We start from the raw sequence: 18,676 nt of genomic DNA on the forward strand, positions 1-18,676 counted from the left end.
CTGTCGATTACATCACACAGCGCAACCTGGATGCAATTGACATGGCAGCCACCAGAGTATTCACATCCGCATGAGAAGATTAGCTACAGGTGAGTGAAAACGAATGAGTGAATGTAGCAAAACAAAAAAAAAAGAATTATTTGAAAACAGAAAGTGAAAATTCAATGGATTTGTAGTGATTTTGTGTTAAAATTTTTCTGATGGAAACCGTATGGCAAGATGAATGCATGAGTTATTAGAAAGGTGCATTAGGTAATTACTAAAAAAAAGACTATATGAGATGGGAAATGTTTTCCAAAAATTAAAGAATATGTTTAATTTATGTGGAGTAGGCTGTTTGCAATGTTGATGTCAGAAATCACATACAATACAACGGTTCCGCTAGACTTCACTTGCTCACAATTTGATTATTTTTACGATAAATTTTTCGAGATTACCCAAAAAAGAGGTCCCATTTTCCAAAATGTTATCATAAACGTATTTATTGGTAAAGAGTTGTGGCGAGCATCAATTTTGAATAAATTAGCTTTAATATTTACTGATTTATCGAAGATTTTGTATTTTTCTAAATTACCGTTATATGGGATGTGGGCGTGGTTATTGTCCGATTTGAAACATTTTCGTCCATTTGGTATGTTGTACTAAGGCCAATAACTGTGCCAAGTTTGAAAGAAATTGGTGCAGTGGTTACCAAGTGGGTNTTCCAAAATGTTATCATAAACGTATTTATTGGTAAAGAGTTGTGGCGAGCATCAATTTTGAATAAATTAGCTTTAATATTTACTGATTTATCGAAGATTTTGTATTTTTCTAAATTACCGTTATATGGGATGTGGGCGTGGTTATTGTCCGATTTGAAACATTTTCGTCCATTTGGTATGTTGTACTAAGGCCAATAACTGTGCCAAGTTTGAAAGAAATTGGTGCAGTGGTTACCAAGTGGGTGTGGCTACGCCCATTTTTCAAAAATATATAATATTCTTATTTTTCGTCTAAACATTGTTGTAAATATCAATTTTTAGTGAATAATCTTCAGTAGTTACCAAAATATCGCAGTTTTCGTGTTTCTGAAAATTACCGTTATATGGGAGGTGGGCGTGGTTATTGTCCAATTTTGCCCATTTACAATACCATCTTCGCGCGAAAGAAATGCACGTACCAAGTTTCGTTAAGAANGGTGGGCGTGGTTATTGTCCAATTTTGCCCATTTACAATACCATCTTCGCCCGAAAGAAATGCACGTACCAAGTTTCGTTAAGAAATCTAAATTTTTACTCGAGTTATCTTGTGTACAGACGGACGGACGGACAGACAGTCACCGCTTGTGCACAAGTGCGCTCGGGTATAAAAAGCTCAGGTAGGAAAGGCGAGCTTGGAGAGAACCACACTGTCTGCGCTAGAAAAGGTCACGCAAAGTGTTTGCTTGGTTAATTTGTAAAGATTCAAATTTATAATCAATCTTTCAAAGGAGAAGCCAAAAATCTCCATAGACATTCTTATGGAAACATTATTTGGTCAAACGTTATCCACTGCTTCGAATCGGTCAAAGATGTAGCACTACATAAAGCTCTTCTGAACTTTTTAGGGGTCTTAAATTTAAGTGATCTTTTGTGTGGAGCAGGAGATACAAGAAATGCTAATGTCGCTGTGTTGCAGTCGGTTCGAAAAACCAACTCACTTAGATCTTGCAGGACTATTGTGCGATTACTGAATAACCCAAGAACCTCGGTGACTATTTTTCATAGAAGAATTTTGAAGCCCTTTTAAAGAGTAGGACTGGTTTTATTCCTACACCGGTTAATTCCGTAAGAGAGCTAAACTCCTAGTCTCGAAGAGTACCTACCAAATAGCCAATGTCCGGTTACACAAGCCGTAATCATCGCAATATCCTCTCTTGTAAGGCCGAGCAGCTCTTTTGTACTTTTCTTATCTATTTGTGGCCATAAATAGTAGCTGATTGTTCTTGAGTTGTATTATTTCTAGTCACTAACTTGCAGATTGCCATTGGTATCGCAATTTTACCTCTGCTTTCACATAGAGGGAGATTGGTACCATTTTTGGCTAGCCTCGGTCGTCGGCCTAGCAATTTCCTTCAATATCTCTATGTCCCAAGACCTTGAACATGGCGTCAATGTCGTTTAGAGGTGCAGGGCTTGCCTGTTCAACCTTTAACCTTAGCATAACCGTGTACATTTATTTGATGGCCTCCTGGCTATCCGAGGAAATGTTAATCGTAGTCTTCGTTACGGCATTTGTACTAAGCTACATAGCCACCTCTTTTATAGCAAATACTACTGCCTGACAACTGCTGCAGTTGTCCGGAATTCGGGCAGGTAATTCCCGTCCTAATTTCTTAGAGAAAACACCGTAGCCAACCGTATTGCCTAGCTTGCAGCCATCCGTATACAAATCATTTCCTCCTTCTCCATGGTATTAGTGTTTTCCATTCTCTTGTTGACGGGATGCTCGTCTTAAAGAACCTATCTCTTGGTTATGACTACCCAGAGTGTGAAGTATAGAAGCGTGAATAAACCGCCGAACCTTTTATAGTACCATGCTCTTTAGTCTGAGCGCCGAAGCGGCAGCCACGTGTTTTCCTGCCAGACTTATTTCAGGAAAATTGTTTAACACTTCTAGCGCTTTGGTTGGGGTGGCAGCCCCCGCTCTCTATAGAGCCAAAAACAAGGAGTGCTGCTCTACAGCAATATTTATCTACATACATATCTAGTGAACCTTCTAATGGGTTTTCTGCAAGACTTTTTCAATTGTAGAATATTTTGTAAAGATCTCTGAATCCGAATGATTTTGTGTGAAGAGATGACTTTAATTCTAAAAACTACTCGTATGATGTTTCCTTTAAAAGTTCTTTTGGATGGACAGATAAAGTTACTGAAAACGCAAATATATGGTAGATTTCAGACCATGTGTGGTAGAAGCGCACAAAAGTGGTAGTTCTACCACACTGTTGTCGAAGCCCGGCACTGTTGGAGATGTCAAAAAGACGCCCAGTAACCCCCATGACGTCGGGCTAAATAAGGGATCACTATATCCTTTTGTACATCTGCAGTCTGCAATTGCTAATCTTGATTGTCAAGGACCCGCTGCTAAGATCTTTCTCATTTATTAGTTCATGGCATCGCTTAACTATTTAAATAGAAATATTGATACATACATGTAGATTGACATTGCTTTAATCAAGACACTAAGTTTATAAGATAACCGCCTAATCTATCTACTAACTGTAATTTTACTTCTCCAATCCTTCTTTTCTCATCAGAGTCTACACAAACCAATGAAATCGGAGAAATTTGTTAAAATCGAAACCAAAGTAGCATGGCTGCGCATGAGCAACCTGAAACCCAGTTCCCAGCATATCCTCTACGTCGAAGCTGTAGGTGAGCACGCTATATCGCTGCCTTCCGAGACGCTCGTGGCATGGACCGATCCCGCACTACCAGCTTTTGTTGATGTGAGTGACGATTTAAAGTTTATAAAGCTCATTTTAATCCAACTAATAATCTCGCCTTTTCACAGCCACCCACTGTACACCCAGCTGACAATATACCCGAAGGCGGTTCGATGACTATACTCTGTCTGGCTCTGGGAATCCAGCGCCCACAATTTCACTCTACGTCGGCGGACATTTGGTGCGACAGGACACTTCAAGGCATATGGTCACAGTGATACACAACGTCAGCGCCGATATGGAGCATATTTCCTGCTATGCAGACAATGGTTATGGTGTGCCAATGCAGGCCGCTAGGCGCGTGAATATTTGCTGTTAGTAATCAAGAGAAAGCGCTCAGTGTTACTGATTTTGTTTATATAATTTAAATACACTCTTATATAATTCAACTAAATATTTCTTATCTCACTTTTTACCAGATGCACCAAAAATTACCGCCGCTGGCATCACCGTCGCTTCTTTGGGCGATGAGGTCGAGCTGCGTTGCACAGTCGATGCGAAACCTACACCAAAGACAATCTTTCTGGCGTGATCATGATGGCCGCGTACCCGTTATACAGGGTGGTCACTTTGATATCTCCACCAAAATGAACGAATCCCATCCCAATTTGTACACCATGTCACTGCGTATCAACAAAATGCAGGCGAACGATGTTGGCGATACTTTTGCCATGCTGAGAATGCTTTCGGTTCCTCGACGACGCCTGTTTCGGTGCGCATACGCACTACGCCGGCATTTGGACGCAATGTTCTGAGTGTTGTCGCCAAATGAATGTCTCGCTGGCCTGCCGTGCCGCTTGCAGTTATTATGTGGACATAGAAGCGATCGCCGATAAACCGGAATGTATTGTGGACTTTGATAAGTTGATGAAATGTGCGGCAGATGGTTCGGATCATCGTAGCTGCTGCGCGGATGCAAATGTGCCGCGGAAGTGTTTGAACTGGTGTCGTGGCGATGCGGTGCGATCGAAGGAGGTTTGTAGCTTGCAATATGCGCGTACGATCGTCGGCTGTTTTGAAACGAATAGAGAAAAGTGCCAGGACCGCCAGAGAATATTGCAGTTAGTGTGGTGTCCATAGTGAAGTGATGATTAGGTGAGTATGTGTGTTGTTCGGGTGAAAAAAGTGAATCAAATGGAAAATATGGGTAGAAATGTTCAAACGCAACGTGCAGACTAACTCAGAGTACCAGCTATGGCTAGCTATGAGCTGAGAATGATGAAAAGCACTTCTTATGGCATAACAGCTGGGAGTGCTGTTTTAATTGTACTCGATGATCGAAACGTAGTAGTTAGTCATAAAGAATGTCAACTTTCATTCCAGCCGATATAATAAACAGAAGGACATTTCAAAAAATCACTCTCAGCTCCAAGCTGACACTGAAAACGCACCCATATGCGGGTTTATCGGTGGGTCGAAGCTCTTGTCTGCGATTGGTGAGAGATTATACCGAGACGGCAATCTGCGAGGCGAGTTTGTAAAATGGTTATTGTTTCTCGTGTGTTCATTGAGATCATTCCGATGGGAGTTTAGGAGGGGCTCTGCTTTCAAAGTCTCTTTCGGAGCTACATCTATGGCATCCTGTTGCTCTTGAGTGCGGTGTTTTGGACAAGTATAAAGCTTGGTGTACTGCGCTCTACTCATCCTCCGTGATTAAAAAGGCGAAGCGTAATTTAAAACCTAATTAACGTTTATTTGTCCTTGCACCGTGCTCTTCCGGCGAGCATTTGATGACCTTGTTGCTGCTCTATACCTTACTGACCATAGCGATTGTGCGCGGTTTCAATTTAATTTAACTTTATTTCTGTCTATTATGAGAAATCGTACAGATTAAATTACACAGGTTATTAACCTACGGTATTGATGGGCCGTTTACTTAAATGCCAATCACGACTTTACCTGCTTCGTCCAGGTGGTGAAAAAGGTTTGCGAAGGACACCACACTGCGGGGCCCTTGCTTAGTTCTTCTTGGCTAATGGTCATCATTTGTCACTAGTTTTTCTTCTGTTCGGCTCTTATTCAGCGAAATTTACCTACTCGGATGGGTACGGTCGATCCCTATTTTGTTTTACAAATTTCATCTTTCCGACCTTCCCGGTTAGATTTGCAATAATTTTGGATGCATATTTTCCACTATGTTAATGATCGAATGGTAATATTTTCTGGATGTCTTGTTAGTTCCGCTTGCGATAGAAGTTTCCGCCCTACATTTTTGAGGCTATTTTCTACCGGCCACTAAATCCACGGTTATGCTAAACTGTGTTTTGTTATTGTTTTTTTTTTTAATATGGTTCATTCTTTAACAAAAACCATATATGTAAATCAAACTGTATACAGAACTTAGAAAGATGTTTACCAAAACTTCGAGCTTTTTAAGTTGAACTTTTAGAAAAATTTTGGGTATGCAGATTTATAGCCGCGGGTCTTTTCATGCAACACGTGCAATTTACAAAAACTGGCGTTGGTCTTTTTAACTTTTCTTTTTAAACGGTCTTAAATCTTAAAGCCGTCAGCAGAAAAAAAAATTGTTAAAGATCGCTTGAAACTTGCACGAAAAGTTCAAAATTTTTATAAAACCTTATTAAATTTATCGAAGCTCGTTATAAAGTTTGATTTATACGGTTTTGGTTAAAGCACTAACCATGTTTTTTTAAAAAATAACAAAAAAATTTCAACTTTAAAAACCTTGCAAATATTTAACAAAGATTACTATGTACTCAGTTTGGCTTCCCACTGTAGGTATCGATAAATTTACCGATAGTCTCGTGGCAATTTGTCTCGATATATTTATTGACATAGTATTTTTCGGTTTAAATATCTATATGGCTGTGGATAGGGCTACCGATAAAGATTGATATGAACTGTAATACCACTGTTAACGATTTATATCGATTTTTTTAATACAATTGTATGCATGTCCTAAATTTGTATATCTATCGATAAAGTTCTCTATAAACTCATAGAAATGTTTGTTGTCATCCTTATCGAAATATTTTTCGGTTAGAGCAGCGATATGGTTATGGATACGTTTATCGATAAATATCGATCACATTTTTATTTATAAAAAATTTGTTATCGCTAAAATTTTAAGTATAATTATGCAATTTTAAATAGTGAAATTTTATCCGTTAAAACACTTATGGAAAAGTGCTTACCTTTTAAAAATTCTTCTTATCGAATACATTTTTTAACTGATCTTTACTCAGATGGGATCCACCACAAAAGAACCCCAACGTCGTTGAAGGCTATCGAATATTTTATCATGAGGCAGCCATTCTCGCACCCGACTCCAGCGAGTCCAGCGGTGATGGCCTTGGCTACAATGTTACGAGCATACAAAATACAACCGAAATAAGACGTCTCGATGTAAAGGATACCACAGTAAATATTGAGGGACTGAAAAGGGATGTACTCTATGAACTGGTAGTGAAAGCTGGCAATTCTTTTGGTGAGTCGCCCATAGACTATGCTTACTAAAAATATATATTTAAAGGAAAATTTAAAGTCTTACACAGCTAGCAAAACCTTAACAAATAATTGCAAATGATGTTATTAAATTCATTTTTAACTCTTTATCATCATATCTACCCTGCTTCTTCCTTCAGGTGCCAGCGTTCTTACCGAACCAGTTAAATTTACTTTGGGCGATCATCATGTCACCTCGGCGACAACATATTCGAATGCTGTTGGCACAATCAGCGGCATTGTGGCGAGCATTTTGGCTGTTCTCTTAGCTGCTGCAGCCATTATATTCTATCGTCGTCATCGTGCACATAACGGTAAGGCCGGTAATGGTGTGGCTTTTGAGAATCCAACGTATACGCGTGGTCTGGAGCAAGTGCAGGTAAGTGTTATGGCGGTGTTTGGTGATAAATACTTATTTGTTGTAGTGGGACTTAAGGAAGACTTACATATACATATGTGTATGTATGTGTGAAAGCTTATGTATGAAAGTGGGATAAAATTTCAAGATTTGGCTTTTATTGGCAAAGAAGAAGTGGCATACATGTTGGCAAATATTAAAAAATATATATATATATGTATATACATATAGTTAAGATTAATATGCTGCCTTATTCAAAATAACTTATGTTGCTTTATTCAATTATTTTTTTAATTGTCAATTAAAAGTCAGTCGACTCTCTCACAAATACCATATAAACCCAAGCGCAAAACTTTGTATAAAACTGAAAAAATTCATCCAAATTTAAAACCTTTTTCTCGGTAGCACTAAAATTTTTTAAGAGTGTACAGTTTTATAGTCCCTTAAATTTTAGTACAATAATATGCAAATTTCAAGTAGATGAAACTTTCATAATAAAATTTACAGGACTTTAAAACTTTAAAACACTTGAAAAATGTTTACGACCACTGAGAAAAAAGTTTTAAATTTTGATGAATTTTTTTCAGTGTTCTACAAAGTTTTAAGGCTGGGTTTATATGGTATTTGTGAGGGAACTAACTGTAGTTTAATTGAAAAATAGAAATAATAAATGTGCATAAGTAGCAAAAATCTAAATACAAATCCTAAAAGTTATTTTAAAGTTTCCCAAAAGGTGGGAGCAAACACTCGAGTATCAATATTTTGTATAACTTTTTTGCAAAAATTTGTATTGTCACCGTGTCTTAGTTTATATATAATAAATCCAAGTATATATGTATGTAGGTACTACATTTATGAACAATTGTTAGTTAGTTAGTTAATTTACTGGGTGTAATGTATCTCTATAAAGGAGTCCCTAACCCAATGTGGCCAAGATACCTTCGGCTTCCATTATGAATCCTAAAAGGGCCTTGGTAGACGAATTCCTTATAACAAAGGGTTCGACCAACGAAGATTTAATGTAAATCAGTCTTTGTCTGGCTAAAGCCGGACAGTTACAGAGAATATGCTCCGAAGTTTAATCGGCCTCGAGGCAGAGCCGGCATTCCGGCTCTGTGATCGCCCCTATTCGGTGTAAGTGGAACCGCAATTGGTTGTGACCAGCCAGATACCCAGAAAGTAACCTGATGTCAATTCTGTTTTTTAGGACGATGTCGTTCCTGTTAAAGGGGTAGCCGGATAGCCTGGCCTGTCTAAGGCCCCCCATCGCTCCCCAGTACTTACTGCGTTCTGAGTGTACCCACTCAGTGATTATGGCTCTCGAAGAGGACCAACTGAGACCACAGAATAGTTCAGGTCCCGAAAAGGCAGTAAGCGATCCTTCACGTGCCAACTCATCAGCGATCTCGTTACCTTCGATTTCAGAATGGCCTGGTACCCAGCACAATGTTACCGTGTTTTTGGCTGCCAAAATTGTAGCGTGTTAAAGCAGTCTCTAACCAACTTAGATTTCATGTTCTGTTTGAAATGGCCCGGATGGCTGCTTGGCTATCTGGAAAGATAACTAAAAAAGCGCCCTTTAAACCCTTTTCAAGGTTTAATTTTGCGCAGTTTGAGATTGCGACTATTTCAGCCTGAAACACCGTGGGCCATTTGCCCATGGGAATTGTAAGTTTTGTGCTAGGTCCAAAGATGCCTGCACCCGGACTGTCCGCCATCCTTGATCCATCTGTGTACCAGTGTTCATATCTGAGATCAAGGGCAGGGAGCCCATTTTCCCAATCTTCGCAATCGGGGATTATCACTTGGAATTTTCTGCCAAAGCAGACCTCCTTAGTCATGGAATCAGAGATTCCGCATATATCCAACCCTGGTATCTTCCCAAGAATACCTGCATGAGGCTTCTTTACGAAGAAGCCGTCGTTAGATAATCGAAGTTGCAGCTCCCTCGTGGCTGCTGATTCCTGAATAAAAATATGGAGAGGAGTCCATCCCAGGAGCGACTCTGGAGCCGCAGTTGGACACGTTCTTATAGATCCTGTGGCGGATAGACATATCAATCTTTGCAGCTTGTCAAGGCGAAGTATGGCAGTTTTTTGCATTGTCTTCTGCCTCCACACTATGGATGCATAGAACATAACATAACATAAACATAAAAACTCTTCAAATAAGTTTTATGATAACCTTTAATAAATATCAACTTGACCCCATTGCATTTGCGCTTTTAAAGCTCGGTAAAAATCAATGACTATTAATATGTGCATTAAACCATTTTCCAGCTATTAAAAAAAAAAGAAAAGAATTTTCAATCCCCCATTGAATAGTTCCCTACTGCAGTATTTGACTTACTTCGTTTGCTTAAAAGCTGGAGCTAAGCAGCTTAACTGCCCGCTTAAGTACATTTACATAACTCACTTCACTCAGAAATGTATGTGGCCTGAAAAATATTTTGAATGCAATGTACGATGTAAATACAAATCTACATACTGCCATACACACATCACGAGTTTGCTGGATGAAAGTCATAACTTAAAGAATCAAAAATACCAGAAAATAGCTTACAATTTTTAATTAGGTGAGCTTGGACTAAATTGAATAAAAAATTAAAATTATATTTAAATAATTAAAAAATATATACCAAAGGATAAAACAATTAGCTGTCTCCTTATTTTGGCCAAAGTGCTGGTGCTATATCTTAACCTATGTAGTCTCTTAAAGTACCTGCGGCATGTTTAGTGAATGTGGTGCTGGGAAATAGTTTTCAAAGTTAAGTAATACAAAATACGTAGTTCTTAATATTTTGCACTAAATGTATATATAAAAAAATACTAGCAATACTTAAATTTTAATTTTTTATTAATTATTATTAAAAAATATTTTGAAGTCCAAAACTTAATAAAATTAAGAAATTTCCATAATTGTGCATATACTTATGGCACGTAGGATCGAGACTTCTTAAGATATTAATAAAAAAAAAATCAACAGAAAAGAATATTTTTCTATAACAAAAGACTTTTATTTTAAAATCGTAATTTTTCTAATTACATTTTCACGATAATTTTTAACCTTTATATTATGATCTTTACTTTTTCGGGTAAAAGTAATCGTTATTCTATGATTTTTATTTTCTGGACTATGTTTAATCGTTGTTNATTTCTCGATTATTTGTATTTTTTCCATCATATTATAACGGTTATTTTCAGATTTCACAGGTTAGATCAAAAAATAGTTAAAACGGTTAAAAAATTGTCGAAAAAAATAAAAGTCCACAATGTCGTTGTTTCTGATCGAAAAATATAAAAACACAAAATTAGAAATGATCGAAAAAATAACAATCATATAATAACAATTCAAATATTTTTGCTACTATGGTTAAAGTCCCTGAAAAATTTAAAATACACCTTGCACTCGCTACAGGTTTTTTTTCAACTAGTCTACACCAAAAAATTACTGCTGCAAAAAGAGTTTTCTAAACTATTTTTGGGTCGCTGAACACTAAAATTATGTATATGTATATCAGCTGATAACTCATTTCTATGTAAAAATTTTAGCCAACAACTTAAATATCTATGTGAACCTTTTTTACTGTCAATTTTCATATTTAAAAAAATTAAATAAATTTTAGTATAAATAAATTTCAATACTCGTACTTTAGTACTGTTTTCAAAGTTTTTTATTTTAAGATCATTTCCAACTGCTTTCTTGACTATTTCGGTCAAAAATAATGGCAAAACTTTGAATTTTTGTTATTTTGGTCAAATTTGTTCGTTATTTTGTAATTTTAATTTTTTCGATCATCGATAACCTTTATTTCTGATTTTAACAATGATTTTAACATTTCCGATAATTTTAAAACTTCATAATAAAGACTGCATTCTCATTACCGCTATATTTGAAAATAGCGATTATAGTAGCATGATGTAGAAAAATAAAATGCTAAACTAATTTTTATTCTTGACCGCAAAAGTAAACATTACAAAGTAACGACCTAATTTGACTTAAAAAGAACAACATTCTAGTTTGATCGGAAAAATACAAACTCAATTTTAGCGGTTAAATTCAGACTTTCTTCATGAAGGACATATTCATTACAGTCCCTGCTTTTTAAAAGATTTTATAATATTAATATGGCAGTTGTGTAAATTCATCAATCTTTCGAAAGACTAATTGAATGACTTATCTGATCCGCTAGCGATGCTAGCTTTATTCTTTTTGTGCTTTTGCAATGAGTTTTCTAAAAATAAATTTTCAAAATATATTAAAAAATATATTTTTCTTTTTAAAACAATAAAACCCAAAAGTTTTAAGAAAACTTTATTTACAAAATATTAATATAAAATGTAAAAACAAATAAAATAAGTTTCTAGAAATAACAAAAAAAAATATTTTTTTTTTTAAACGATAAAATCTAAAAATCAGTAGAAAATTACATAAAAAATGATGCACTAATTAAAAATTAAATAAAATTAACAAGTACAATTTTTTTCTTTTGAAAGCAATACAATCTAAAAATTTAAAAAAAGGAAGAAAAAACAAAATGGAAAGTAGAGAAAAAACTAAATAACTTGTTAATAATTAAATGATATTAAAAAAGAAATCTTTTTAAAATAACAAAATGATGAATAATGAATTAAAATAAGTTAATAGTAAAAAAAAAATAATATTTTGAAAGCAGCTTTCTGAACGAATTCGAACTGTACATACTGGTTTACCAAATATATCGACTCGTGCGCCACCTATCGGATTAACTCATCTTTCGTTTTGCATTGTCATCGGGTTCTGAGCCAACTGTGAAGTTCCAACTCTCTAGGTCATCGGGCAGTTTGCCAAAAATTGATTTCAAGAACAACAAATACACTTACATACATACATACAGAGCAAAATAAATAAAGCGCATAATAAAGATAGAACAAGGCCCTACAAAATAAATAAAATAAAACTTTTTTCTTTTTAAAACCAAAATACAAAAATCTTAGAGCCGGTTTCACCAGCAATTTAAGTAGAAAACTGATTTTTTATTTTCTAATTTCCATATAAAATTGAAAAAATTAAAATCATTTTTTGAATTGCTTTCGGGAAATTGGCTGTAAGAATCAAATGATATTTAAAAAAAAATTGTTTAAAACAAAAACTAAAAAAAAAGAATGAAACAAGTTTCTACAAATTCAATGAAATCAAAACAACGGATATATTATTTTAAACTATAACATCTAAGATTTTATCAGAAGTAGAAAACGAAAAAATGGAAGATAAAGAAAATTTAATCTAAAAAATTAATTAGAAAAAGAAAAAAATTAAGTAAATTTCTTAAGATGAAATGGAACTAAAAATATGTTTATTTTATGTTTATTATTTAATTAAATGTATGCTCGTGGAACATATTCTGTCGAAAGAGCTGAAAGTAGGCAATGGCGCTCTTTTCGCAAGTCTTTCAATGGTCTTCCAAAACGACTTGTAACTATCTTAGCCAGAATTGTCCTGTAGGAATATAAAAATTAAAACTGAAATATTTTTTAAAAATGTTTTAAAAATTTTTTTGTGACACTTTTCAGAAATTTTAAGAATCAAAAACTTTAAGGGCCATTTTCTCAATTAGCTTTTAAAATTTATTTCCCCTTCAAACACATTCTTTATCTGACCTTAAAAAACATTTTTTTTTAAATAAAAATTTTAATTCAATTTTGTTCTCAAATAATGTGTGATAGAGAGCAAATACATTTTATATAATAGATTTAATTATTTTCGCAGAAAATATACTTTATGTTTTACAGGATCTCACATTGAGAAAACGGCCTAATCGGAGAGGGAATCGAAATTTTTCAGTTTCTTTCATATCCGTTTTCATTTTTTGCAGTTCTGTCGTATGCCACTTCTATCCGCCGTCCCTAATTTATACGAGCGTATGATTTTCCATTTGCGCCTGAATGTGTTTCCCTTTAGTAATTTCCCTCGTAATTTTTAATCCACTTTGTATATTTTATATTTATGTGTATATAAATACTTCAATTTAATGTTTTTAATGTGTACTTTTCCAATTTTCTTTTCTCCCTCTCTTTATTGTTTTTACTTTCATGTTTTTTTTTTTTTTTGTAAATTTGATTGCGTGGCTTGGGCGCTGAAACAACACCGTACGCACCTACTTAACCAATTCGGTTTTATCACAATTTATTGCATATGCATGTATGTATATTTGTGCCACTACAACAACAACTACGATGACGATGACTGCTTGCTATACGCTTTGGATATTTGTGTTTACATGTGTGCGGCTAAAAATCGGCTTGCGGCGTTGAAATGTGAAAAACTTGCAACAAAAAAATCGTAAACATTCAATGCTTTCAACAATGAAAATAAAACCGAAATCAACAACAAATGGCGCTTTTCACAACAACAAAAATGCAACAATAACGAACGCTATGAAAATGGAAAACGACGAAATATTGAAAAAAACCATGTACAATTGCAATGCTATCGAAAACAATACACACAATGAAATGGAATAAAAATGGCAATGTTGGGGAAAAAATATCACAACTGCTACTAAATGCCACCAACAATCCACTTACCTCACTGACAATATTTTCGCATTTGTTTTCGTTTTCGCTTTTTATGATTTTTATACTTTAATCTTTCATTTTTCATTTCTCATTGTTTGTGTTCTTGTATTCCCTCCCTCCCGCGCTCTACCCGTTAACTGTCATTCACTAACCACAACTGCTGTTCTCCATTGTGCCATTTCCATTCGATGCGTTTTACTTTAATATTTGCTTTCATAATCCATGCACTGTTTTCCCCATTCTGCTGCTGACTTCACTCGCCTTGACTTTTCGCTACACAAATACGCCAACTGCTATTGAAATCTGCTTGGTTGGCAAATCCTTTAACCTCGTTGCGCGCTCTGCCCTCGCTCCTGTTTCACAAAAAAAAAAACGCACACAGCTACCCACAGTGACATCTGCCATCACGCATGCGGGCTCCACCGCCCAACCAGCGCCGCGTGAGGGCATTGTCAACGATGCGAATGCGGACGCGCACACCCAATGCAACGAAATAAATCCAACAATTTATGAAGAGCTCAAACTTGGCCAAGAAGGTGCTGGATTCAAGAAACTTGTGCCATAAATGCCAAAATGTGCAATAAAACTCAAGCACGCACAAACAAGCAAACAAACACACACACACACACACAGAGAGACACACACTTGTGGAAAAAACCGAGTACACGCACAGTCAACATAAAATAAACAAAGCGACAGAAGCCACAGAGTTACAAACAAATAAAAAATTGTCTCTCAGCTAACGGTGCAAGCAACAGTTTGCTACCGCATAGTTACATACATACAAACAAACGGAATATCAAAGCTAACAAAAAACATGCACACGCACATATACACCCATACACTTCCACACACACTCGTAGTTAGCAGCTGTTGGTATTTGTATTTGTAAAATGTATTGCGTTGTAATCTGTGCATTTGACGCTAGCTCGCTCATCTAGGCGTATACGTAACTTTTAACATGTAGAACAATGAATAAATTCACTAAAAGAAAAAAAACCAAACAAATATGCAGTGAAAAAGCATTAAATGCTACTCAACCATAAATTGTGAGATATGAAACATAGTAGTTTTAACTTAAAATATATTATAACTAAAATAGTAAAAAATTCTTTAAAAAATTCATGTATGTAGCTTAGCTTAAAAACAGGAAAACTAAGAAAATAACCAAACAGAAAAGTACTATATGTATTAATAAAAATCTACTTATAAATAAATAAGCAACGTCCACAAATCGGTTTATCTCTTTAGTTTAAGTAGCAAGTACATATCGTTGCTATTGTACACGATAAGAAGCACCTAAACACACACACATACACAGCAACACACAATAGCAACAAATGTATGCTTGAATGTAAGCTTTTTAGCTTCGTTTGTATAAAAATGTAATTTTATTGTTTATGAATTGTATATGAATGTATTTGCTTTAATGTATTATTATGTATTATAAATTTTTAGCTGCTAAATTTACATTAAAAACTAAACCAAAAAAAAAACTTAAATATTCTTGTAGTTTGCTTCCAACCAAGCTTGGAGTATTTACGAGATCAAGACGGTCTTTTTGACGTTCAATAGAGAACACTCCGAAGCATATTCCTTGCCCTCTAACTTGTCTCACAGCAAACGTCGGAATTATAGTTTTCTTACGCTGTGTATAAATAAAATTTCCTTTCGTGAGAGATTTAAGTAAGCACTTGGAGTGCCAGTTATTGTCGAAATTCGACCTTTTTTCTAGTTTTTTTTTTTGGAGCCCTGTTCATATTTTTAAACATAGCACGTCGATCAAGTTATTAGGCACAAAATTACTCAAAGGAAAATCTCCTGCTTTGGCACTAAACCGTGACTAAAAATTCGTATTTATTTTTTTATTTTAATAGCGTTAAAGTTTAACAGGGCAAAACTTTCTCCATAATCAATGTTTTTACGAAAACTTTTTGGTCGTCAAACAAATTACCTTGGTCTGAAGTATCTGAAATTTAGAGCACCAATCAGTCAAATGAGAGCCGGCGAGAAAATACAGGTCTCCTAAAAAGCGGGAATAATTTGAAACTATATACGTTGAAAAATGGACAAATGAATGCGATGGATTAAATTTTATCACAATTTTCAATTAGGATGACACGGGAACCATAGGGCACTATATATCTTGATAATTCTCGATAAGTCGACAAAGTTTAAAAATTTTATGAATTTAAATAACTTAGATACATTTCAATTAGTCGTCAAATTCAGACAATTCGATACGTATTGATAGCTAAGTAAATGAATTTCAAAAACAGTAAATTCCGATAACTCCATAAGATTCGATAACTCTACAAATTTCGGTAACTATCGATAAAATTGGGTAACTGCGCGTTTCCAGAACTGGAAAAATTTCGATAGCTAAAAATTGCACATATCTCGATATATAGATCGGTAGCTCGATTTTGATAGCTTCATAAATTTCCATGTCTGTCGACGAAATTCACGGGTGACTCGATAAAATCCGGTAAATCGATAAATAGTGATAACACGATAAATTCATGTAACTCTAGAAAATTTTGATAACCGGATATATTTTGAAAATTCCAAAAACCTCGATTTCATAAACCGACAAATTTCGATAACTAGAAAAAAACCGATAAATCAATATATATGGATAACTTGATAGTTGAAAAAACTCGATATTTCACAACTCGATAAATTTCATTAACTCCATAACCCTGTATTGATTATTGAATATATGTCTTATAAAAAAAAATTGCATTAACTCAATAAATTTTTATAATCCGATAAACTTTTAGGGCTCGATAATTATCTGTACATTTCGACTATTAAGTTTATGCGCCTCGATAAATTTCGATAACTTAATAGACATTGAGCAATTTCAATAACTCGATACGTTCCGATAATAAAAATGGATGATCCGTTACATCTCGATAACTATAAACTTGGATATACATATTTTGATTCTTATCGAAAAAATTTTAATGAATTTTCTTACACTGTCAGTTTCCCTGATTCTTATTTTATGTATGTTGATTGTTTGAATTATCTTTATTTCATGGTTGCTTTTCAAATGCGAAGTAAAACAGCATGCGAAAACAACTGAAATTTAACAGGTTGAAATTTTCATCCAATTTTGGAACCATAAAAACCCTCCTCATCTACAGAAATATATGGGTATTTTCTTTACTTAGAAAATGTATTCAAGCAAAGCCTACAAACTTTAGCTGGCGTAATACTGCAAAGATATTTTATCACTAAAATTAACCATCTCAGTACAAAAAATCAGCCATTGAAGCTAAAGATCTGAAAATTTGTTTACCGGCTAATGTTGGGTCATTGATTTCAAAAATACAATCAAAAATTTTATACAACTCTTAGTTTAACCGTTATTCAGCGTCCATTATATTGGATATCAATATTTTTTCTTTTTTTTTTCTTTTGCGAAATATATTTCCAAACTGAGAGTAAGATTTAACATTTATTTCATATATGTTACACTACTAAATATAGATTTTTGTGCCACTTTTTGCTTTTGTGAGAAATCACAGTCAACTGCATCCCAAAAATACAGTAAAAGAAATGCGGTAAATAAGAGTAATATACTTTTCTCAAAACAACTGTTATTTTATAAACAAAAGCTCTTATCTAAGAAAAGAAGGGCTTTAAGTACAAAAAAAGTTTGTCCAATATATTGAACAATTGTACTGAAAGGGTTAAGCTTTTTAGAATAACTTGAGATCACTGAACTAAATAGAATATTAGGCCATTTATATCACTGTGCAACAATCTCAAGTTTATTGTCTCGGGACGGAATATTTTCAACTGAGGATGAAAGACCTAGTCCAATTCAATAAAAACTCCAGTCTTTTTGCAATCTCAGGTCAAATTTCTTTTTTTATGATCGTATTAGATCTGCAATGTTTCGCCTGAGTATTTTTAGAACATGAGGAAAAAAGCGGGCTAAAATTAATATCGGATCGAAATGTATAGTTTGGGTATAGATACCAAAATCTCACGAGGAATAATTTTCTAGAATATTTTCACCCATTAGTTCTCTCAAGAAACGGTCCTTTTGATACCCTTTTTTGAGAGTTTGAATAAAATAGCATTTAGGAAATCGCTAAAAAGTTAACTAGGGGATTTTCAGACCAAATCTTTATAGAAAGAACGTTAAAGTCCAGCCCTGGCATCCCATGATGCCTACAATGCATTAAATTATGCAGCAACACATGTACATAAAAAAAATATTTCTCCTTTTTTGTGAAGTTAAGTTTTGTAATTTTTTTCATTTGTTCTTTTACCAAAAATCATAAATAACAAATGAAAATGTGCAATAATTTATTGTTTGAAATACGAGCAGGAAATAATGTTACTCATACGCCATATCTGAAACGGCCGTACTCTTACGTACTCGGACATGGCGTATGAGTAAAGTTAGATTTTTTTCATTCTCAATGCAAACTCAAAATGACATCTTGGCAAAATGACCTGATCTAGAAAAACGGTATACAGATCTGTAATCTATGACCCCAAAATTAAGTTTACGTGTCTCGAGGTATTTTAGTGTTATTTTGTCATCTCTACAGTGTTATTAATGGGTGAATCCTTTTTCTTAAAATTTTACCCGAGTTTAGCGTTCTTTTGGTGCTCGATGAAAAAAAACGAGGCCCATATCTCAAAAAGGTGATTACAAAATAAAAAAAGGCAGAAAAAGTTCTCGTACATAATTATTTTACTTTTCGACTTGCACGTTATTATACTAAAATTGAATGAGCCAAAAAACTGCATACCCAAATTTTTCTAGAGAATGTAATTAAAAACTCTAATATTTTTATGAAAATT

The 18,676-nt window shown here is 34.5% G+C and overlaps 1 protein-coding gene across 1 annotated transcript; it reads left to right on the forward strand.

Moving 5' to 3' along the window:
- Positions 1-6: 6 nt before the first annotated feature.
- Positions 7-14,567, forward strand: LOC108375896 (Ig-like and fibronectin type-III domain-containing protein 1; the record flags this gene model as incomplete). The annotated part of the gene is given in 14 exon segments (XM_017632046.1): positions 7-89; positions 2,506-2,508; positions 3,280-3,469; positions 3,535-3,598; positions 3,601-3,780; positions 3,886-3,986; positions 3,988-4,123; positions 4,126-4,212; positions 4,215-4,499; positions 4,502-4,540; positions 4,543-4,561; positions 6,673-6,914; positions 7,072-7,310; positions 14,229-14,567. Coding segments are annotated over 14 exon segments (1,851 nt in total), but the record flags the coding sequence as incomplete, so codon positions are not given.
- Between the last annotated feature and the right edge of the window lie 4,109 nt (positions 14,568-18,676).

This window comes from Rhagoletis zephyria, unplaced genomic scaffold, assembly GCF_001687245.7.
Source record: "Rhagoletis zephyria isolate East Lansing unplaced genomic scaffold, Rhagoletis_zephyria_1.1 Rzeph_scaffold_09586, whole genome shotgun sequence".
Lineage (NCBI taxonomy): Eukaryota > Metazoa > Arthropoda > Insecta > Diptera > Tephritidae > Rhagoletis > Rhagoletis zephyria.